We start from the raw sequence: 17,694 nt of genomic DNA, 5'->3' as shown, positions 1-17,694 counted from the left end.
CATCGAGGAATAAACCTCTGCACGTGTGCGCCCGCTCCACCAACCGAGCTAACCGGCCACAACGTGAAATAGTTTTAGTCCCAAATATTCAAACTTCCATTTAGTCAATGCCCCACAGTGTTGCATGATGGGAGAATCCTGTTGGAACTTGAATGTTGAACTTGTTTTCCAGTCCAGAAAAGCGACCCTTGATCCTTTATTGAAGCGGCGCAATGTAAATCTAAATATTGATTTGTTGTGCGTTTCTTTGGGCCTGCTCCGTGATTAGATTGAAGAGGTTTAAACTGTGATCTGTCAGTCCTTAGTATGGTCAGCTGATATTGCTAACCCTAGAATGACCTGTTGCTGTTGTGAAGTTCAAAGAAAAGCTTTGCTAAAGCAACACGTTGCCTGTTTACTCCAGCTTGTTATAGGCTGCATTGTTGTGCACTTGACACTGAAACAGGAATCTGCACACATTTTGATGCTAAGCTTCTAGTTTCTTTTACCAATGACTGCTGATTTCTTCTTATTCAGCTGTTGCTCAGACGGTCTTTGTCTCTTTCTGCTCTTTCAGTTGTCAGTCTGGTTGAACCATTGTACAGTGTTTTTCTCCATGTAGAAAACTAAATAACATTACACATTTGTAAAGAGGACTTTCTACAACCTAAAAGCATCAAACAAAAAAACATTGAGTACAACTGACTGGACACAATCGAGCTTTGTGGCAGGAGATTACAAACTTGCAATGCATTTCAGGAGGTAACGTGCTGCAGCACTGAATAAAAATGTGCACTTATTGTGTTGTGTCCAGGCTCAAATTCAGCTGCATAGGTAAACAAACCCTGCTCCTGCTGCTGAAACCCAGGTGAGCTGAGAGGGGCGGCGCTTGGCACAATATGTGAGCTGTCAGTGGAACCAACAGGGCAGGTACAACAAGCTATTCGTTTGCATAAAGACAGTTCAGATCCACACCTTAGTTCTGCTGCAGGGAGTACAGACACAAAGGCTGACTGAAGAGTTTAACTTTGTTTCTTTTTTAAGCTGTTTCTTTAAGGTGCAGGGTGCTGCACATGATTTCATTTCATTTACCAGTCATGAAGTAAGTCTGTTTAAGAACTTTTGTTTTTCATCATAATGTTAAAGGATTGCTAACTGAAGAAGTCTTGTACTGTTTACCTAGACTAGTTGTGGTGATTCACACCTGACGGACAGGTTTTAACTTAAAGTGAACTGCTTGTTCTCACTCAATGAGTATCTGTTGCTTCATCATAGTTTAGTTTTTAGACTGAACAGCATGTTTAACAGTCGCACGATTTGTCCCACTGAAGGTAAAGGAGAGGCCTGTTGCGCATAGAGACTCTAGAGGGGATCTGGCACCTAATGGAGTCCAATCTGTCCTGCCTGTCTTCACTGAAAGAAGAAGACAATGTGGTCTACGTCCAGCCACATTACAAAGAATCCTACCGCCTGGCCATTTATGCCCTCCTCTGTGGAGGCCAAGAGGCCTACGAGGAGTTCCTCCGAGCCGAGCAGATAAACCACTTCCTATCAGAGAAGGAGATCCTGTTCATTTTGGAAAATGCAGAGTTACCAGCGGTGGAGGAGGAAGACACCTCTGAGGGGAAACGGGCCACAGACGAGGCCAGACCCTCCACCTACTTCCCAACCGAGTCGGACGAGGAGGTGCCCAACCTGGACCTGGGCTGGCCGGAGGTGTCTCTGGAGGACATGGACACCAACATCAGCCTGCTGTTCCACCCACCCAGACAAAACACTCCGACCATTAAAGAAGTGGTTCGCAAGCAGATACAGGAGGCGAGGAAGGTGAGAGTCATCATAATCATCAGGGGGATACATGTGCAGATATTAATCTTCCTGTGTTTGGTGCACACATATTTAAACACTGGAAACACTGAGGACAATAGCAGTTAATCTCCAGCACAACTACACAATGAAAGGCGTTGCTATTCGCAGAGAAAATTGCACATCACACTACATTTTTCTCTGCATACACAACCCTCTGTAGGACTTTTAGTACACAGATCCTTTACTTATTAAAGGGGAACATCTAATAATAATACATTTAATTTATGGGTGCCTTTCATAGCACTCAATGACACCTTACAGTTAAGACAAGCAATAATACAGTTAAAAAGGCAAATATAATTACATTAAAACAAACACATTTAAAAGATCGAGATAGAAAATTAAAATAAAGCAATCTATCCATTATTTTGATGGAGAGGGGTCAAGAATTCCAACATGTTACTTGCAAGGCCGAGAAAAGTTCAACCAATATGAAAATGTACCCATATACTCAAAACATTCCCCTGGTTTTCATCTATAACATATTTCCAAATCCATTGTCCTGGAGAAGTTCCCCACTTTACTTGATGATAATCACATATTTGAGTTTTAGCATTCTAGTTTTTTGATTTGGGAGAGATTTGTTAATGTTTACCAATAATATATTGGACCATGGGAATAACGTATATGAATTTTGGAAATGGCCGTAGTTCCCCTTTAAGTAAAAGCAGAAATACCATCACCAAAATACCACCTTTCAGGTAATAGTCTAGAACTAAGGACATAAATGTTATCAGAAATGATTAAATATACTTAAAGTATCAAAGGTTCAAAGTCCAATATTATTATAGAAGTATTATGATGTTTTTATCACTGTCAATGTGGAGCCAATTTTAGATACTTTGCACTGGGTAGATTTGTAGTATAGTACAACATACTGTCACTCCAAACTCAAATACAGACGCTTGGTCAGGACCCCTTGGTGTCTCTTTTTGACGCTCTGGATATCCCTTTGGCGCAACTTTTTAACGTGCAGGGTAAAACCATTTTGCCAAGGATAGAAAAAGATGGTGGGTGGGGTTAAAAGATGTGCGTTTAATTGACACACGGCAGTGGCGTAGTCTACGTGATACGCAGGTATACGCCATATATACCCACTAGGAAAGCTCAAGGATTTCCGTATACCCACTTACAAAAAGCAGGAGGATATGTAACGATGATTGTTTTGTGACCGAACAGTTACACTTTAATTCATAAATTCACCCCATCTGTGTTGCAAGTCGCCAAGGAACAACAACACAGTTGCTTGGCGGTCATTCTCTGCAAATTTGAAAGTAACTATTGTGAAACACTAAAGGCATATAAAATGAAAGCAAATTTAAACTTCACTTTTTCAGTGTTTACGTAAGCCTGCCCCTGAAGCTACTGCCGCTAGCAAACGTTACCGTTACAGAAACTACAGAAAATTAGCCAGATGAGGTTCACAAAAAACTTATGGGGTTGTTGCTCTGGGATGGGCGAGTAGGAAGCTGAGAGGGGGAAATTACAGTTTATGTACACTCTACAAAAAAACTGGACTACCCCACTGACACACGGGACAATAACCCCAGTCTCCTGGCTGGGAAAGGATTTTTTTCCGTCTGTCATGAACAAGAAACTTTCATTCTCTTAATTTTAATAACATAAAAGAAGTCTCCTGCAGTTTACTGCAGTTTCACGACTACTTTGTAATTGGTTCTGATTTAATGAGTACTAATGACTCCGTTAGTTTGGAAGTGATTCTGTCCTCCGAGTATTGAGAAGTCGCGGCCTAAAGTCTTGAAAGGTGCCCGTGAATAATTTTACTTGCTTGTTGGATTGCTTGCTGTGAATTCAATTTGATTCTCAACTAGTGGGACCCACTTTTGGGTCTCGAACAGCTGGTCAATACATAAAAAAGGACATGCGGCAGGTCTCTTTCATCTCCTTCCGTCTACTTTCACCCCAGACTTTGAAACTCTGATCAAGAGTAAAGCACATAACCAACAGTCTCATTGACTTCCACAAATGACAGGTTAGGTGAAAACATCTCGTTTTGGGGGCCTTTTTTACATTTTATCCACTTTTATACATGCATTTGTCATGGTCCTCCTCAGTTTCTTTCTTATGTGCTCTGAATGCAAAGATATGCATAGAAGTTAAATATCTCATTATGTGTTGGGAACGCCTGGTTTAGAGTGTTCACATCAGAAAAAAAAGTATCACAGAAACATCTCAAACCATTCCTGCAGAATAGTCCACTTTTAGGGGAGGTTAGGGGCCTTCATGATGACGGCACAAATGGCAGCTGTTTCTTTTTAAGAGTCTGTCACTTTTAAAAAGTTATATGATAATAATAATAATAATTGTTCTGAGATAATTACGTTCACAAAGATGATCGCTCCATTCAAATAAAACATGCAGAAACGTATCACAAAAGCTGAATAGGTACTCTTCATCTGACTCAATCTGTGGAACTCGGGAGCAGACGTGTGTTGGATTACACGTGTTACAACGCAGCCTCCCGCCCTCCTGAAGGTCAGACCTGCTCTGTCCTGCAGACGCTCTTACTCATTCTGATAAAACACTAATCACTTGCTAAACTGGAAGTTGAAGATTTTGCTTGCTGGTTTTTAACTGTTAAATGTAAACCTAAAAGAGGCAACAGGTCAAATATAACAAAAACTAAAAAATAACAAATAATATATATATATATATACTGCCATTATTATATGCAGCTTTATTTCTATAGCACATTTCAACAAGACAATTCAAAGTGCTTTACATAAAACATTAAAGATCAGTTAATAACAATTAAAAACATCTGTCAAAGAGAAGATAAAAACAGCTAAACATAGAATAAGACAGGTATGACATACAAAAATAAAAGTTAGTGCAGTGTAGGAAATGAACATTTACTTAAAAGGCAGCATCAAAATGAAGTCTCCAGCCTTGATGTAAAAGAACTGAGAGTTGCAGAGACGACCTGCAGTTTTCTGGGAGTTGGTTCCACATATGTGGTGAATGAAAACTGAACGCTGCTTCCTCCATGTTTTAGTTCTGACTCTGGGGACAGAACGCAGACCTGCCCCCAGATAACCTGAGAGGTCTGGGTGGTTCATAATGTAGCGGCAGATCAGAAATAAACCATTCAGTGCATTATAAACCGTAACAATAGTATTTTGAACTCAATTCTTTGAGGGACAGGAAGCCAGTGTAAATACCTCAGAACTGGAGTGATGGGATAACACTTGGTTGGTCTTAGTGAGGACTCGAGCAGCAGCGTTCTGAATCAGCTGCAGCTGTCTGATTGATTTCTTAGGGAGATCTGTAAAGACAGCGTTACAGTAGTCAAGTCTGAATATAAATTGTAACAGTTGCATTACAAAGAACTGAGGGCAGCAACAACCAGTCATTTTGTGAAGGAAACGTGCCTTTCAGCAGCTCCTAAACTGACAACAGGGACTTTCAGCTGGCAGAATACTGAGTTGCAGGAAAAGCACCCGAGGCAAATTATTAGTCGTTACTCCAGTTACAAGAACAAATCATAAAACATCTTCCAACAGCGTGAGGTGCATATATCTTAACATTCAAACAACAGAGTGCATATTACTCCACACATGCAAACACACACACACATGCACACTCTGCTCTGAGACAAAAAGTTAATTCACTCGTGTAAAAGGAGTTTTTCATGGGAAAATGTTAACATGAAGGCCATGTTTTACTTCCAGACACATGACATTAAGCAGCCAGCGTGTCTCAGCTTGAATGTTCTCGATGTTTAGCTCCACACGTTGTGACAACAACCGGCTCGCCAGAGATGAAACTAATAATTCAGAACATGTGTGTGTCTTTGTGAGTGTGCAGGAAATGGACTTCCATTCCACAGATATTCACCATCTGAAAATTATGCATTCAGTGTAGCTGCTCATTGTCCACAATACATGTACTGTGGACAATGTGTAAAATCCAGTCTTAATCATTATCAAGACACATACTATAAATCAGTTTTAGACTTAATTGCAACCGTGCTTTTTTTCCCCTCAGAGAACCATTCCTCCTTATCATTTACCTGGGGCGATTCTAGGATCAGACCTTTAGGGGGACTCAGCCCCTAATGAGAATGTGACACGGATACAGTGCCTTTGACACTATTAACACTATGATGGAACTAAACCGGACACTGTATGAGTCACAGTAATAACGACCAGTTTGACACAATGTTCTAACATTCAGCAATTTTAGTTGCTTACGTTTCAATTTGGGTTCTAATCTGCGCCATGAAATGACCAACTTCTTCTCTGGGGACTACCAACGTTAAACTCTGGCACAACCTCCTCTGATTGGCCAACACTAGGTTTCTGTTAACCCTTTCCTTGACTGGGTTACAGGTGCATAGCACCGGAGACAGTGACACAGGATATTAAACCTGTTTCAAGCCCTTTGAACCTGTAATTGTTTGTCCTCTGTCACTAACAGACAAGTTCGCAAACTCTCACTTGAAGCACCAAAAAAAAGCACAAAAAAATATATTAAAATCTTTTCTTTTTTTAAATAGTTTTTATTATTATGATTTTTAGGGGGGCTGAGATGAAATTTAGGGGGGCTTGAGAACATATTAAGTCTTAAGATCCATATTAGAGGGTTAAACTACCAGTATATGTTTTATTCCTTAAATCCTCATTTGTACAAACAGCTTCTTTCTGTTTGGGAGATCAACATGTGGAAAAGTCCTAACTTTGACTCCTCAGACATTTTTTTTTAAGACCGAATAAATGTGAAGTTGTTTTCCGTATTCAAAGTGTTTCCACTGTTTATTTTGCCTCCAGGTTATTGCCATAGCGATGGACGTGTTCACTGACGTCGATATTTTCAAAGAGATCATCACTGCCACGTTGAGGGGAGTGGTAGTCTACATCCTCCTGGATGAAGCCCAGTTCAAGAGTTTCCTCACCATGTCACACAGGGTGGGCGTCAACATTCAAGACTTCAAGGTGAGAAATATCCATTTAACATCAGACGTGAAAAGGTGGTATCACCGTTTTAAATATTGGGACTATTATTTACTTTTTGGGTTTGAGAACATGTTGAGACTGCAAGCAAGCATAAACAGAGCACACAGGGGCTTAACGTTGGATTAGTCACCATGTTGGCAGATACTTTAGCAAAACAAATTTGGAAAACAAGTGGAGCCCTCCTCTCCTCATACACCTCCTTTCAAGCCTTATTGTACTTTAATGAAACAATATTTTAGTTTCTGACATACTCAGATGGGTAAATTGAATGCATTTATAAAGTGCTTTTCTAGTTTTTGCGACCACTCAAAGTACTTTAAACACTACAGGCAGTGGCGGTTCTACATGGAATTACACCCAGGGTGAGACCCCCCTTCGAAAAAAAAAAAAAAAACACAAAATTGCAGAATTTTGCAGAATTCCTATATTATAGTGTATATTTATTTTAAGTTCTGATAACTTATACTGTGATATTTTGTGCAGAATTGTGTTCATTGTCTTTTGAAAATGTTGGAGGTGGAGATTGTGCAACTTAAAACGTGTTTCCTGTTGTTAATTGCAATAGTTAAATAACTGGATTCTCTTAAGTGTGTTTTTCAAATGTTCTAATGAAGGATTTGTACAATTGAGAAATATAATTTTCTCCTTCACTTATGTTGTTATAATAATATACATTTCGGACGGTCGACACGAACACACACACCTATCAACTCGATAATAAAGCCGTAAAGTAGGCTATCTTTCAACTCAGGATAGGATTGGAGATGAAAAGTTTAACTGACACATAACCGCGATCAGCTTCGTGGGTGCTCAGTATGGACCTTTTTGCCAGCAGACATTTTGATTTGTCATAGTAGGAAAAGCACAGCTGACATTGATAACCTTAACGATGGCTTAATTCCATCAAGTGTCCCAGTAAGATATTTCAGTGAGTCAGCATGCACAATACCAGGACCTCTCCTAAGTGGAATGCAGCCATCATTAATGGTTTTGAATACACCTGTGTTTTTCCTACTATGACACGTCAACATGTCTGCTGTGAAAAAGGTCTATTAGCGGAGCGCCAACGGTATCGGCGCCTATGCCCAGCAACCCATTCAACCCATAGGTGAACTGTCCCCCGCTCCCCTTTCCCCTTCTCACAGCTTCTCTGTGCAGTGTGCACGGTACCTTCTCAGCAAGCAGGGGCGCCAATTTGCCAATTCCCCACACGGTGAAATGATAGATAATACAGTAGAAAACCACTTGGAGGATTTTGTTTTTGCCCACTTCGCCCGTGCGAAGGGGAGCTAAATCTTAATGGCTTGTTGATTCCCATGTTATCAGCCTACAAAAAACAGATTTAGAAAATGTGTACCACTTTTGGGCATTTTAGGCCTTTATTTGATAGGAGAGCTTAGACATGAAAGGGGAATGACATGCAGCAAAAGGCTGCAGGTTGGAATTGAACCTGCAGCCGCTGCGGTGAGGACTGGGCCTCTATACATGGGGCGCACGCTCTACCAGGTGAGCTATCCAGGCACCCAACCACACACAAAAGTAGACAATGAACACAACAACTTAAAAAATATGATCTGATTTGGACATTTTCTGACATTTTTCGGGGGAAGAAAACGACCCATGATCTTCTCACTCCTTCAGCCGTACGCTTGTAGATTTGTATTCCACCGATGTTTCCTGCCAGAGGAAGCTTTGCCTGTGGCATGACCTTTCTTCTATTGGCAGGAGCATTTAGTAGATTAAGTCTGACATTTGCTCCACACCCTCGTGAAAACGCTGTCATTTGCCAGCGTTTCCCCGCTGCAGGCGTTTCTACCTGTCATTATCATACGAGACAACAGCACTAGCCGTAGGACAGATCTGTTGGGGTGGCTGGATTTTCCTGTTGGGCAGAATCCGGACAATGTTTAAACAGTCCTAAAACAAGTCGCCAGAGTAAACATTGACGGCTTTGTGATGAAATTGCCACTAGACACAATAAAATACCAGCAACCCAAAATACCAGAAAAACTGACTCACAGGTTTCATCTTGTCGGGTATCACAAAGGGTGTGTGTGTGTGTGTGTGTGTGTGTGTGTGTGTGTGTGTGTGTGTGTTCAGATACTATTAATCCCAATGGAGCCTCCCAGTCCATATAGTCAGTTCCAACAAACACGCACTAAACAAAAAAGATGCCTGAGGAAACATATTAAAAAGTTATGGGGACAGGACAACAACAACAACAGACTTGAAATAGCGGTTAGTTCTCTTCGGTGGCACATTATACCGCCCGCCCGAAGGCATTAGTGAGAACTATGTAGAGAGGATGCGGTCTGGTTGGCTGAGCAGTTTCTTTGCTTTCTCAGCCACCTGTTTCTCCCTAAGGGAGCTCATGTCCCTCTGTTGAACTCCAACAATCCTGAGGCTTCACTTTGCCGTTTAGGCTGTTCTTGTCCTTCACTGACAACCCACTAAACCAGCAGATAAAAGAGAACGTTAGAAGGCATTCAACAAAAGATTGATAAAAGTTAAATAAAATAGTATCACCGACATTAAAATAAAAAGCTTAGGCATTAAATAAATTCTTTGTTGACCTCGCTTGACGATCAGATCTGTGTTTACGTCGAACTTCAGCTGAGAGTTGAACACAATTTTGGCACAACAATTTTGACATTTTTATAAATAACATGCTTACTTTTGGTGTGTCCTTAATCCGCCTAAAATCAATGATTAACTCCTCGGTTTTTAACACATTAAGATCCAGGAAGTTCTCATCGCACCATTCAATAAAAGCAGTTAAGGCATTGCCATGGTCAGAGTCTAAGCCTTCAAGAAGAGACAGGAGAGCAGTGTCATCAGAGACCTTTACAATATAACATTATAAAAAGCAAAGGTGACCCTCCTCCAAAGCGCGCCGGAGGAGGGTCTGGCTATTCCACATAGCATTCCGGTATGGGAGGAAAACGTGCTCTGGTTTATTGGCATTTGTTTAAACCAAACAAAATAGTCTTGGGGCGGTGCTAAGCACCGGGAAAAGCCGCGGTGCTGCTGCAAAAAAGGCTCTAAGGAACTTGTTTTGGTTGAACCTGTGTTCGTTCAAAAGTTGTTTAAGTCGTGCAACAGAAAACTCTGATTGGACAGATAGTCTAGCTAGCTGTCTGGATTTACCCTGCAGAGATCTGAGAAAAGGTTAACCGTAGTCCTCAGAAATCCACCGGAGTTTAGAACGGCAACACAAAGGAAGCCCAAGGCAACGGATATCCAGCCTAAATGAGTGAAATCCGGCAGATTTTCTGTCGGCAACGGAGCAACCCCGGACGTGCAACGTCAAGGATATAGACTACTCTGTCGGTAACAAAATCTAAAAAGCAGCAATTAGAGCTGATCTGGTAATTTAAAATAAGAAGCAAGACGGTCAGTTTAAGAGGCTGCATTTTATTAAAAGCAGAAGAAAAATCTGCAAATAAACTCCTTGCGAGAAACTTTGGTTTCTCTAGGTGCTTATGCACCTTGTCCAGAATATAAGGTTTTGCATCCTCAATACCGTTACCAGATTGGTAAGCAAATTGTAAGGGGGTCCAATTTGCCATCTATAAGGGACAAGAGACGACTTTATCTTTTATGAACTTTAAAAAAAATCTTCACAACAGGGGATGTAAAAGCAACTGTCTATTATTTTGTTTATTTAAAAGGGACAATGCACATCAAATGACATTTTTAGTTTACACTCAAAATGTAAATGTGCCAGCAAAAAAGCTAATTTTCATCTGTAGTCCCTTGGGAGGTTAACACATCATCATATTACATTAATAAAAAAGAATGCAAGAAAGATAGAAAGCAAATTAAGAAAGATGAAAGAAGAGAAAAGAGAGAGGGACATTAAAAAATAAGTACAATACAAAAAAGAGCAGTACCTAGGATGAGGTAAACCAGCTATTGATGATTGCAGTTTTGATTGTTTTTAATCCATCTCTTGAGTGTGGTTTTAAATAATAGATAGCTGGTGCATTCTCTGAGTTCAATAGGAAGGCAGTTCCAATAATTTGAGGCCTGTACTGAGAACTTACTACGTCTATAGTGTACAACACAGAGTCTGCCCTGGTGGCTCCCCTAGTTGCCCTGCCACTGCTGTTCTTCTGTTGTATACATTCACCCAGTGGTGGAGGTGCAAACCCATGCAATATTTTGAAAATGAGGCAGGCATCTAGATAATGTAAAAAATTGCCAAAATTAAAGAAGTTGTATTTAGTAGTGATATGACAGTCGTGATAGGTGTTTGATCTAGTGTTTTTAAAGTTTGCTTATAAAGGGTTTCTATTGGTTTAAGAGTTCATCAAGATCATGGCATGCATAAAAGGCTGACTGTGGTTAGATATGACCTTATGTGTCTAAAGTTAGACAGATTATATCTGATGGTATTAGCCACCTTTTTAACATGCTCTTTAAAAGTTAAATTAGAGTCTAAAATGATACCAAGGTATTTAAAATCAGACTTGTACTGTGTTCTATGTTATTTTCCAGTGCAACAGTAAAAGAACACAAGTTCAGAAAGTTTAACTAGGATTTTTTAGAAGAAAGAATTACTTATTGTTCATAAGCTGAAGTATAAATAAAATAAAATCCCAAAGGTCAAAAGAGGAATCATCTGATACGCAGCCAGAATTAGCTGGAGATTTCTAAACCGGTATATGTATTTATTGTCTTAGATTGATGGGCTGTATTTTTAGGATACATTTTAAATTCTTAAACCTAACCAGTTAGTCAGTAATTACAAAGGCACAGTGTTTAGCCAAACCCTGAAATAATTGTATTTTAAATTCCAGCAGAGATTCCAAAGTTTCCAAAAAACATTCCAAATAATTTAGGTGAAATTGTGCTTTTTGTTTGATCAAGAACCTTCGTGTTCGGACGGTTCAGGGTCAGCAGTATCAGTGTCAGTCCGGGGTGAAGTTCCATGGAGATTTGGAGCAAAGATTCCTTATGGTGGACTGCAGAACAGTGATGTATGGAACATACAGGTGAGTCAGTCCTGCCTTTACCCTTTTTTACACGTCATCATTTAACCCATTATGCTCTTTGGGGAGCATAGATGAACTTTCTCCAGCTGGTTCGGTGTTGGGCTTCCTTCCAGGTCTTCCTGGATTTGTTTTCCCCTAGTGTGTTAAAGCCTGTCTGGTCGTGCTGAAGGGTGTATTCCTTTTCACATGTATTCCCCTACAATTAAATCAAAATAGATCAGATTCATTAGATTAGATTCAACTTTATTGTCATTGCACATGTCACAAATACAGAGCATCGAAATGTAGTTAGTGTCTAACCAGAAGTGCTTAAGCAGTGATTAAATAACAAATTAAATAACATGTGCTACAGTATGAATAAAAAACATATGCTACAGTATATACAGAGTGCAAGGTATGAATGATATTTAAGTATATAGATATGTGTCTATATTATTACTACAGCTATGTACAGGCTATGAACAGGCTATGAATATGGTAATACAGATTGAATAACTATACAGTATGTACTGTGGTGCAAATTGTGAGTGTTGGAGGGCTTATACAATATGTACAGCGATTATACAATATGCACAGTAGTGCAAGAGGAATGATTTACAGTGCATTTCAGGTAAGTGTAGTTGGTTCAGTCCAGGGGGGGTTGGTGGGTATGTGTGTGGGGTGTCGGTGGGCAGAGTTCAGTATGAAGACAGCAGACAGTAGGGACAGAGAATGTCTAATAAGTGGAGAACTTCCACTCTCGGGAAACAGCTTCTGAACTGGTTGCAGTTCCACTCTGATTCCATATAGGGGGCGGTCACGGGCCAGTGCAGAATGAATGGAGGTCTATGGAGCTATACCCCTCAAAATCCACTTTTCTCAGGGAATCATTTTGTGTCTAGTAATTTGAATGTTGCATTCGAAAGGGGAGGCAAAGAAAATACACACTGCTGGGTGTTAGATTTTTTTAAAGTCGCTTTTTGTTCTAAAAAGCCTTTTAAAATGTCAATGACATCATACGGCCAGAGATACTGCTTTACGGCAAGCTCTGAGTCACATCCTTTTTTCTGCTTCTTAAATGTGAATATTTTCTAGTTTGTTTACTCCTCTGTGACAGTAAACTGAATATTGTTGAGTTGTGGACAAAACAAGACATTTGAGGACGTCGTCTTGAAACACTGATCGACATCTTTCACCATTTTCGGACATTTTATAGACCAAAAAACAAATTTATTAATTGAGAAAATAATCGACAGATTAATCGACAAAGAAAATAATCGTTGGTTTCAGCCGTAGTGTGACCACATTTTTAGGAAAACATATCTGCCTGGCAAGTTTAAAGGTCAGCTAACTCTGCATCTTCCTGCTAGCTCAAGCAATCCTGGCAAAAGCTACAAGTAGTAATAGTAGCTAGTCAGTAGCAAATCTCGATCTTAGATAGCAAAAAGGGATTTCCAAATAAATGACAGCATCCATTGCATCGCTATGTTTCTTGACAAGCCTGCTAATAATTGGCATATTGAGATCTGACCACAGTGCGGGCAGAATCATCATAACATTTGTAACGTGTCGTCATTTTCTTTTTCAGCTACACATGGTCGTTTGAGAAGATCAACCTCAGCATGGTCCTGGTGATCACAGGTCAGCTGGTTGGCTCTTATGACGAGGAGTTTCGAAGACTGTACGCTCGCTCCTCACTTCCTGTAGTTCTGTCCAGGGAGAAGTCATCTGTCCTGCACCTAAGAGACACTGTGGGCCTGCAGAGCCCAAATTCCAGCCAGCTTTCCCTCCACCAAATTCACACAAGACCCAAAGTAATGCACGGCATGAGGAGTGCTCAGGATGACAGGCTTAATAATGCCGCCATGATGACCAGGGGCCTGAGCGTGCAGGAGAGACTGCATCAATCTCACTGTTTCGACATGGGAAATCTGGTGCGGGGACACAGCTATGGCGGAGAACTGCAGAATATAAACTCCATGACTCGGTTAAGGATGGGGACCAAGAACATCGGAGTCCCTGTTGCTCCCGAGAAGACAGCACCTAACGTGAGGGGGGGCGGCGACTCGCTGCTAACAAACAGGATGTCTCAGCAACACATTAGGCACCAGACTCGCTATGGAGCGGACCAGAATCTGATACCGTTCAACTCTGAAACATCCCTCAACAGGTGGAAGATAGACACATACTTTAATGACAGCAACGTGCCTCTAGATGCATCATACGATGCATTATCCCCAATGCCATCTCCGTATAGTAGCCACACAGGCTTAAACGAGCAACAGTCACAGCTGATTCACAGCAGGTCGAGGGACATAAAGTCCAGGATGGAGGAATTGAGGCAGAAGAGGCTCAGTCTGCAGGAGTACAGCAATCTCAGGCAGAGCCAAGAGTCATTGAGGTCTATGTATCCGACTGTGGAAAGACCTAAATTTGTGTCCTTATTAAGAGGTCTGGACATGCGGCAGAGTGTGGCAGAATTAGAGCCAAATACAGAAAAAGGTTGCAGCCTGGAACCAGCCAATCCCAGAGACAGTGAGCCAAATAAAGGAGGCAACAAAAGAGAGCAAACTTTCCCTGATGGCCACCACTCTGCCTCTCACTATGACGTCACAATGGTTCAAGATCGAAAGAAAACGCAGACGTACGACTGGCACGAGCCTCTTTCCAGGACAACCTCAGCTGCCGATTTAGATATGAAACTAAACGATCCATCGCTCAAGCTCTCTCATTTGCATCCCAGCGGTCTCCAACACCCAAGAGCGATGGAGTCTTTGACTGAGATCCCTGAAGAGAAAGAGGGTTCACGTGTCAACAGTTCGGACTCAGCTGCATTTAAAGATGAAAATGAGGAGATTCGCAAAGACAAGAAAGCTGTTCCAAAGGAGAACACTGTGAAATCTAGCGTACCTGCTGAATCACAGCGCCAGGATCAAGCCAAAGGAAGACATGGTTCTGTAGGTAAGGCAGCCAACAGCTCAGGCTCATCTGCTCCAAGAGAAGGAATGAAATCAATATCCAATGAGATACAAACTGCCCCAAAAATCTTAAACACTTCTACAGGACCTCAGCATGCCGTCGAAGCTAAGAGTAGTCACATGGAAAAAAAGCACACGCAGCGAAAGGAACCACCCCTTCAGAGGAAGAATTCCTTGAGAATGAAAGTATATTCGATGCTTTCCCCAGACGAAAACAAAGCATCCAAAAAAGACGAGAAGTCACTCCAAAGAAAGGCCTCACTGAGATCGTCGCAGAATCACTCAGGATCAAAACAACCACTCAGAGCAGACCATTCACAGGCACCTGCGCCAGAGCAAACAACAAAGAAAGGTCAATCGCCGAGCATCTCCAGGTCGCAGAGCTCTCTCGGTAGTCAACCGGAGACAGAGAAGCATAAATCTCCATTCCAAAGACTGTCTCCTCAGCGTTCAAGCAAAAAAAAGCCCAATCCAGCAGGAGAGCCGGACCGAGGCGCAAGGAACACTCTGGACGACGAGGCAGCGACTCTCTATCACACCAGAAGAGATAAAGTCTACAGTCGATTTGAATATTATCTTAGCGCTGACAGTATTCCTCAGGATAAATCAATGACAAGGGCAAGCATGTTGCCCTCCGAGAAAGACAGAGGGTCTTCCCCGAACAATCATGACTCTGGTTATCCAATGTATGAGACGCAAAGTGGCACTGACAACAAACTGGGAAGATTCATGCAGCGAGTAGGAAATCTAATAGGAAAGAACAAGTAGAGTTGTAGGAAAAGAGGAAGGCCACCAAGTGCTCAAGAATGAAGGCACTAATCCATGATCTGTTTATTGATTGATTTTGGTTCCCACACAGAGACAAAGATGCTGTATGTGGTCATCTCTGCAGTATGCTACGTTTTTCTTTTGATATGTTTGATAATGTAGCTATGATCTTATCAGGGAGGAAGCTGAGTCGATATGATAATACCGGTAAGTAAAGGTGTTTACAGATGAAGTTATAGCAGGGTGAATATGACAGTAGCGCTTGCAGACACAGAAAAATGTGTTATCAAGTGAGTTGAATTGTGTGAAAAGACATCTGTCTTTATATTGAAAGTGTTTGTTCTTTTTGAAAGTAACAATTACAATGCTTTTTAGCTTGCCATGAAAAGACCAAAACCAACAGTGAATGTAGGGGGACTGAACATCCAGAATAATTCGGGACAGTAAGGAATTACAAGCAGTTGTCCAGAGTCCTGTCCTGTTCGTCCCAAAAATAAGGCTAAACCTGAGTTTTGATTAGTTATAGCCTAATAAAACATGAGATACTGATTATTGTGATTATTTTTGGTGTTGCCCACAGATGGCTGTTATAGTTTTTTTTATTTTTTTTTATAATTATTTTTATTATTTCCATCAAGAAGCAATACATATATCAATATACTGTGTAATCACACTCCAAACAGGATACATTTCCGTTGGTATCCGTATTCTTCTACTCCACATTTTTGACACACAAACCCAAACACACACATTTTTACACAAATCCACCCACCCCCCCGCCCCCCTCCCCCTCCCCCACACACACACACACATCCACACATCCACTTGGTTTCCAGCTCTCAGTCACCATACCTAGTTCTTATTTCTTAGCCATTAAATTTACAACGCTTCATATATGTCCTGCCACACCTTGTTGAATTGTTGCCTTTTGTTCCGATCTTCGAACATTGATTTTTCTATACTTAAATAGTATTTCATTAGTCCTTTTCATTGTTGTAACGATGGGGCCTCTGTATCCATCCAATGGGGTATTTTAGCTGTTATAGTTTTTTTTTGCCGTGTACAGTAGTCCCGCGAATTGATAAACAAATAGCTGTGATGAAAAAATTCCGAAGGGAAAATAAACCATCCATCACTGGCACGGAGCCTGGTGTCCTGGTGAACATCCAGCCAAAAAGAAGAAAAAAAAATGTTTCAGCAGGTACCGGGAGGAGTGGGGAGGGAAATACCTGGGATCATTGCTGCCTTACGATACCCAAACAAAGCATTTTGCAAAGACTGCATTAAAGAAGGAAGTCTTGAGTTGGTTTTGGTCTTTTCAATAAGAAATATATATAATATCGCCAACCTCATCCTTTAATGTATTTTTGCATTGTCTTATTTGTAAAATGTAGTTTTCTCACATGGCTTGATTTTGACTTATGATGATAAGAAGTCACATGTCAATGTGACTCCCACTTAAAGTGATGGTTCGGAGTAATTCACCCTAGGGTCCTTTGCACCATGACCTCGAGCCAAACACCCCCCCAGAAGCTTTTTTCACCTGGGTCTAACATTGGGCGAGTTAGCGTAGAGTAGCGTTAGCCGCTGAATAGCTTAGCGCGGGGGCTAATGGACCCACGTTTGTATCTCTCAAATGGCCCCACTAATAATGCCCGAAATGATACCAAAGGTCTACACTAGTATATATAGGTTATGCACTCATAAAACGATGGATTGGAAAGTTTGTAAGTACACCAGAAGTTTATGTAAATAACACTTGCCTGCTGGCTTCTGCTCTCTGCTGTTGTTGTTGCTGCTGTGAGACGAGTGCTTAGGGATGTCTACAAATTACAACACCAATAAAGAGATGCAACAAAAATATTTTTTAATTTAACTTATTTTTTAAAGTAAGTGCTGTAATATAACTAGCAGGAGACAAGTAATAATTGAGGTAAGTTTGGAGACATTACCTTATTTAATCATTAAATTAATACATATTTTTGTTGTATCTCTTTTCGGTGTAGTAATTTGTAGACAGCCCTAAGCACTCGTCTAACTGCAGGTAGCAGCAGCAGCAGCAGCAACAGAGAGCAGAAGAGAGCAGGCAAGTGTTCATAAACTTCTGGTGTACTTACAAACTTTCCAATCCATCGTTTTATGAGTGCA

At 41.0% G+C, this 17,694-nt stretch overlaps 1 protein-coding gene across 1 annotated transcript; it reads left to right on the top strand.

Moving 5' to 3' along the window:
* The first annotated feature begins 833 nt into the window (after positions 1-833).
* Positions 834-16,766, top strand: LOC120569430 (protein FAM83B-like). Its single transcript, XM_039817302.1, has 6 exons — positions 834-909; positions 1,024-1,081; positions 1,311-1,806; positions 6,639-6,803; positions 11,697-11,821; positions 13,389-16,766. Exons 3-6 carry the CDS (start codon positions 1,363-1,365, stop codon positions 15,544-15,546), a joined length of 2,892 nt encoding a protein of 963 aa, XP_039673236.1. The 5' UTR covers positions 834-909; positions 1,024-1,081; positions 1,311-1,362; the 3' UTR covers positions 15,547-16,766.
* Positions 16,767-17,694: the final 928 nt, after the last annotated feature.

This window comes from Perca fluviatilis, chromosome 1 (assembly GCF_010015445.1).
Source record: "Perca fluviatilis chromosome 1, GENO_Pfluv_1.0, whole genome shotgun sequence".
NCBI lineage: Eukaryota > Metazoa > Chordata > Actinopteri > Perciformes > Percidae > Perca > Perca fluviatilis.
The sequence above is the reverse complement of the archived record's forward strand: the minus strand, read 5'-3'. Positions and strand labels throughout refer to the sequence as shown.

Bases quoted from the DNA above. Each gene is read 5' to 3' on its own strand.
- LOC120569430 (XM_039817302.1), top strand. From the start codon at position 1,363: ATGGAGTCCAATCTGTCCTGCCTGTCTTCACTGAAAGAAGAAGACAAT. The intron at 1,807-6,638 runs GTGAGAGTCATC...TTTTGCCTCCAG, and splicing joins AGATACAGGAGGCGAGGAAG to GTTATTGCCATAGCGATGGA. The intron at 11,822-13,388 runs GTGAGTCAGTCC...TTTCTTTTTCAG, and splicing joins GTGATGTATGGAACATACAG to CTACACATGGTCGTTTGAGA.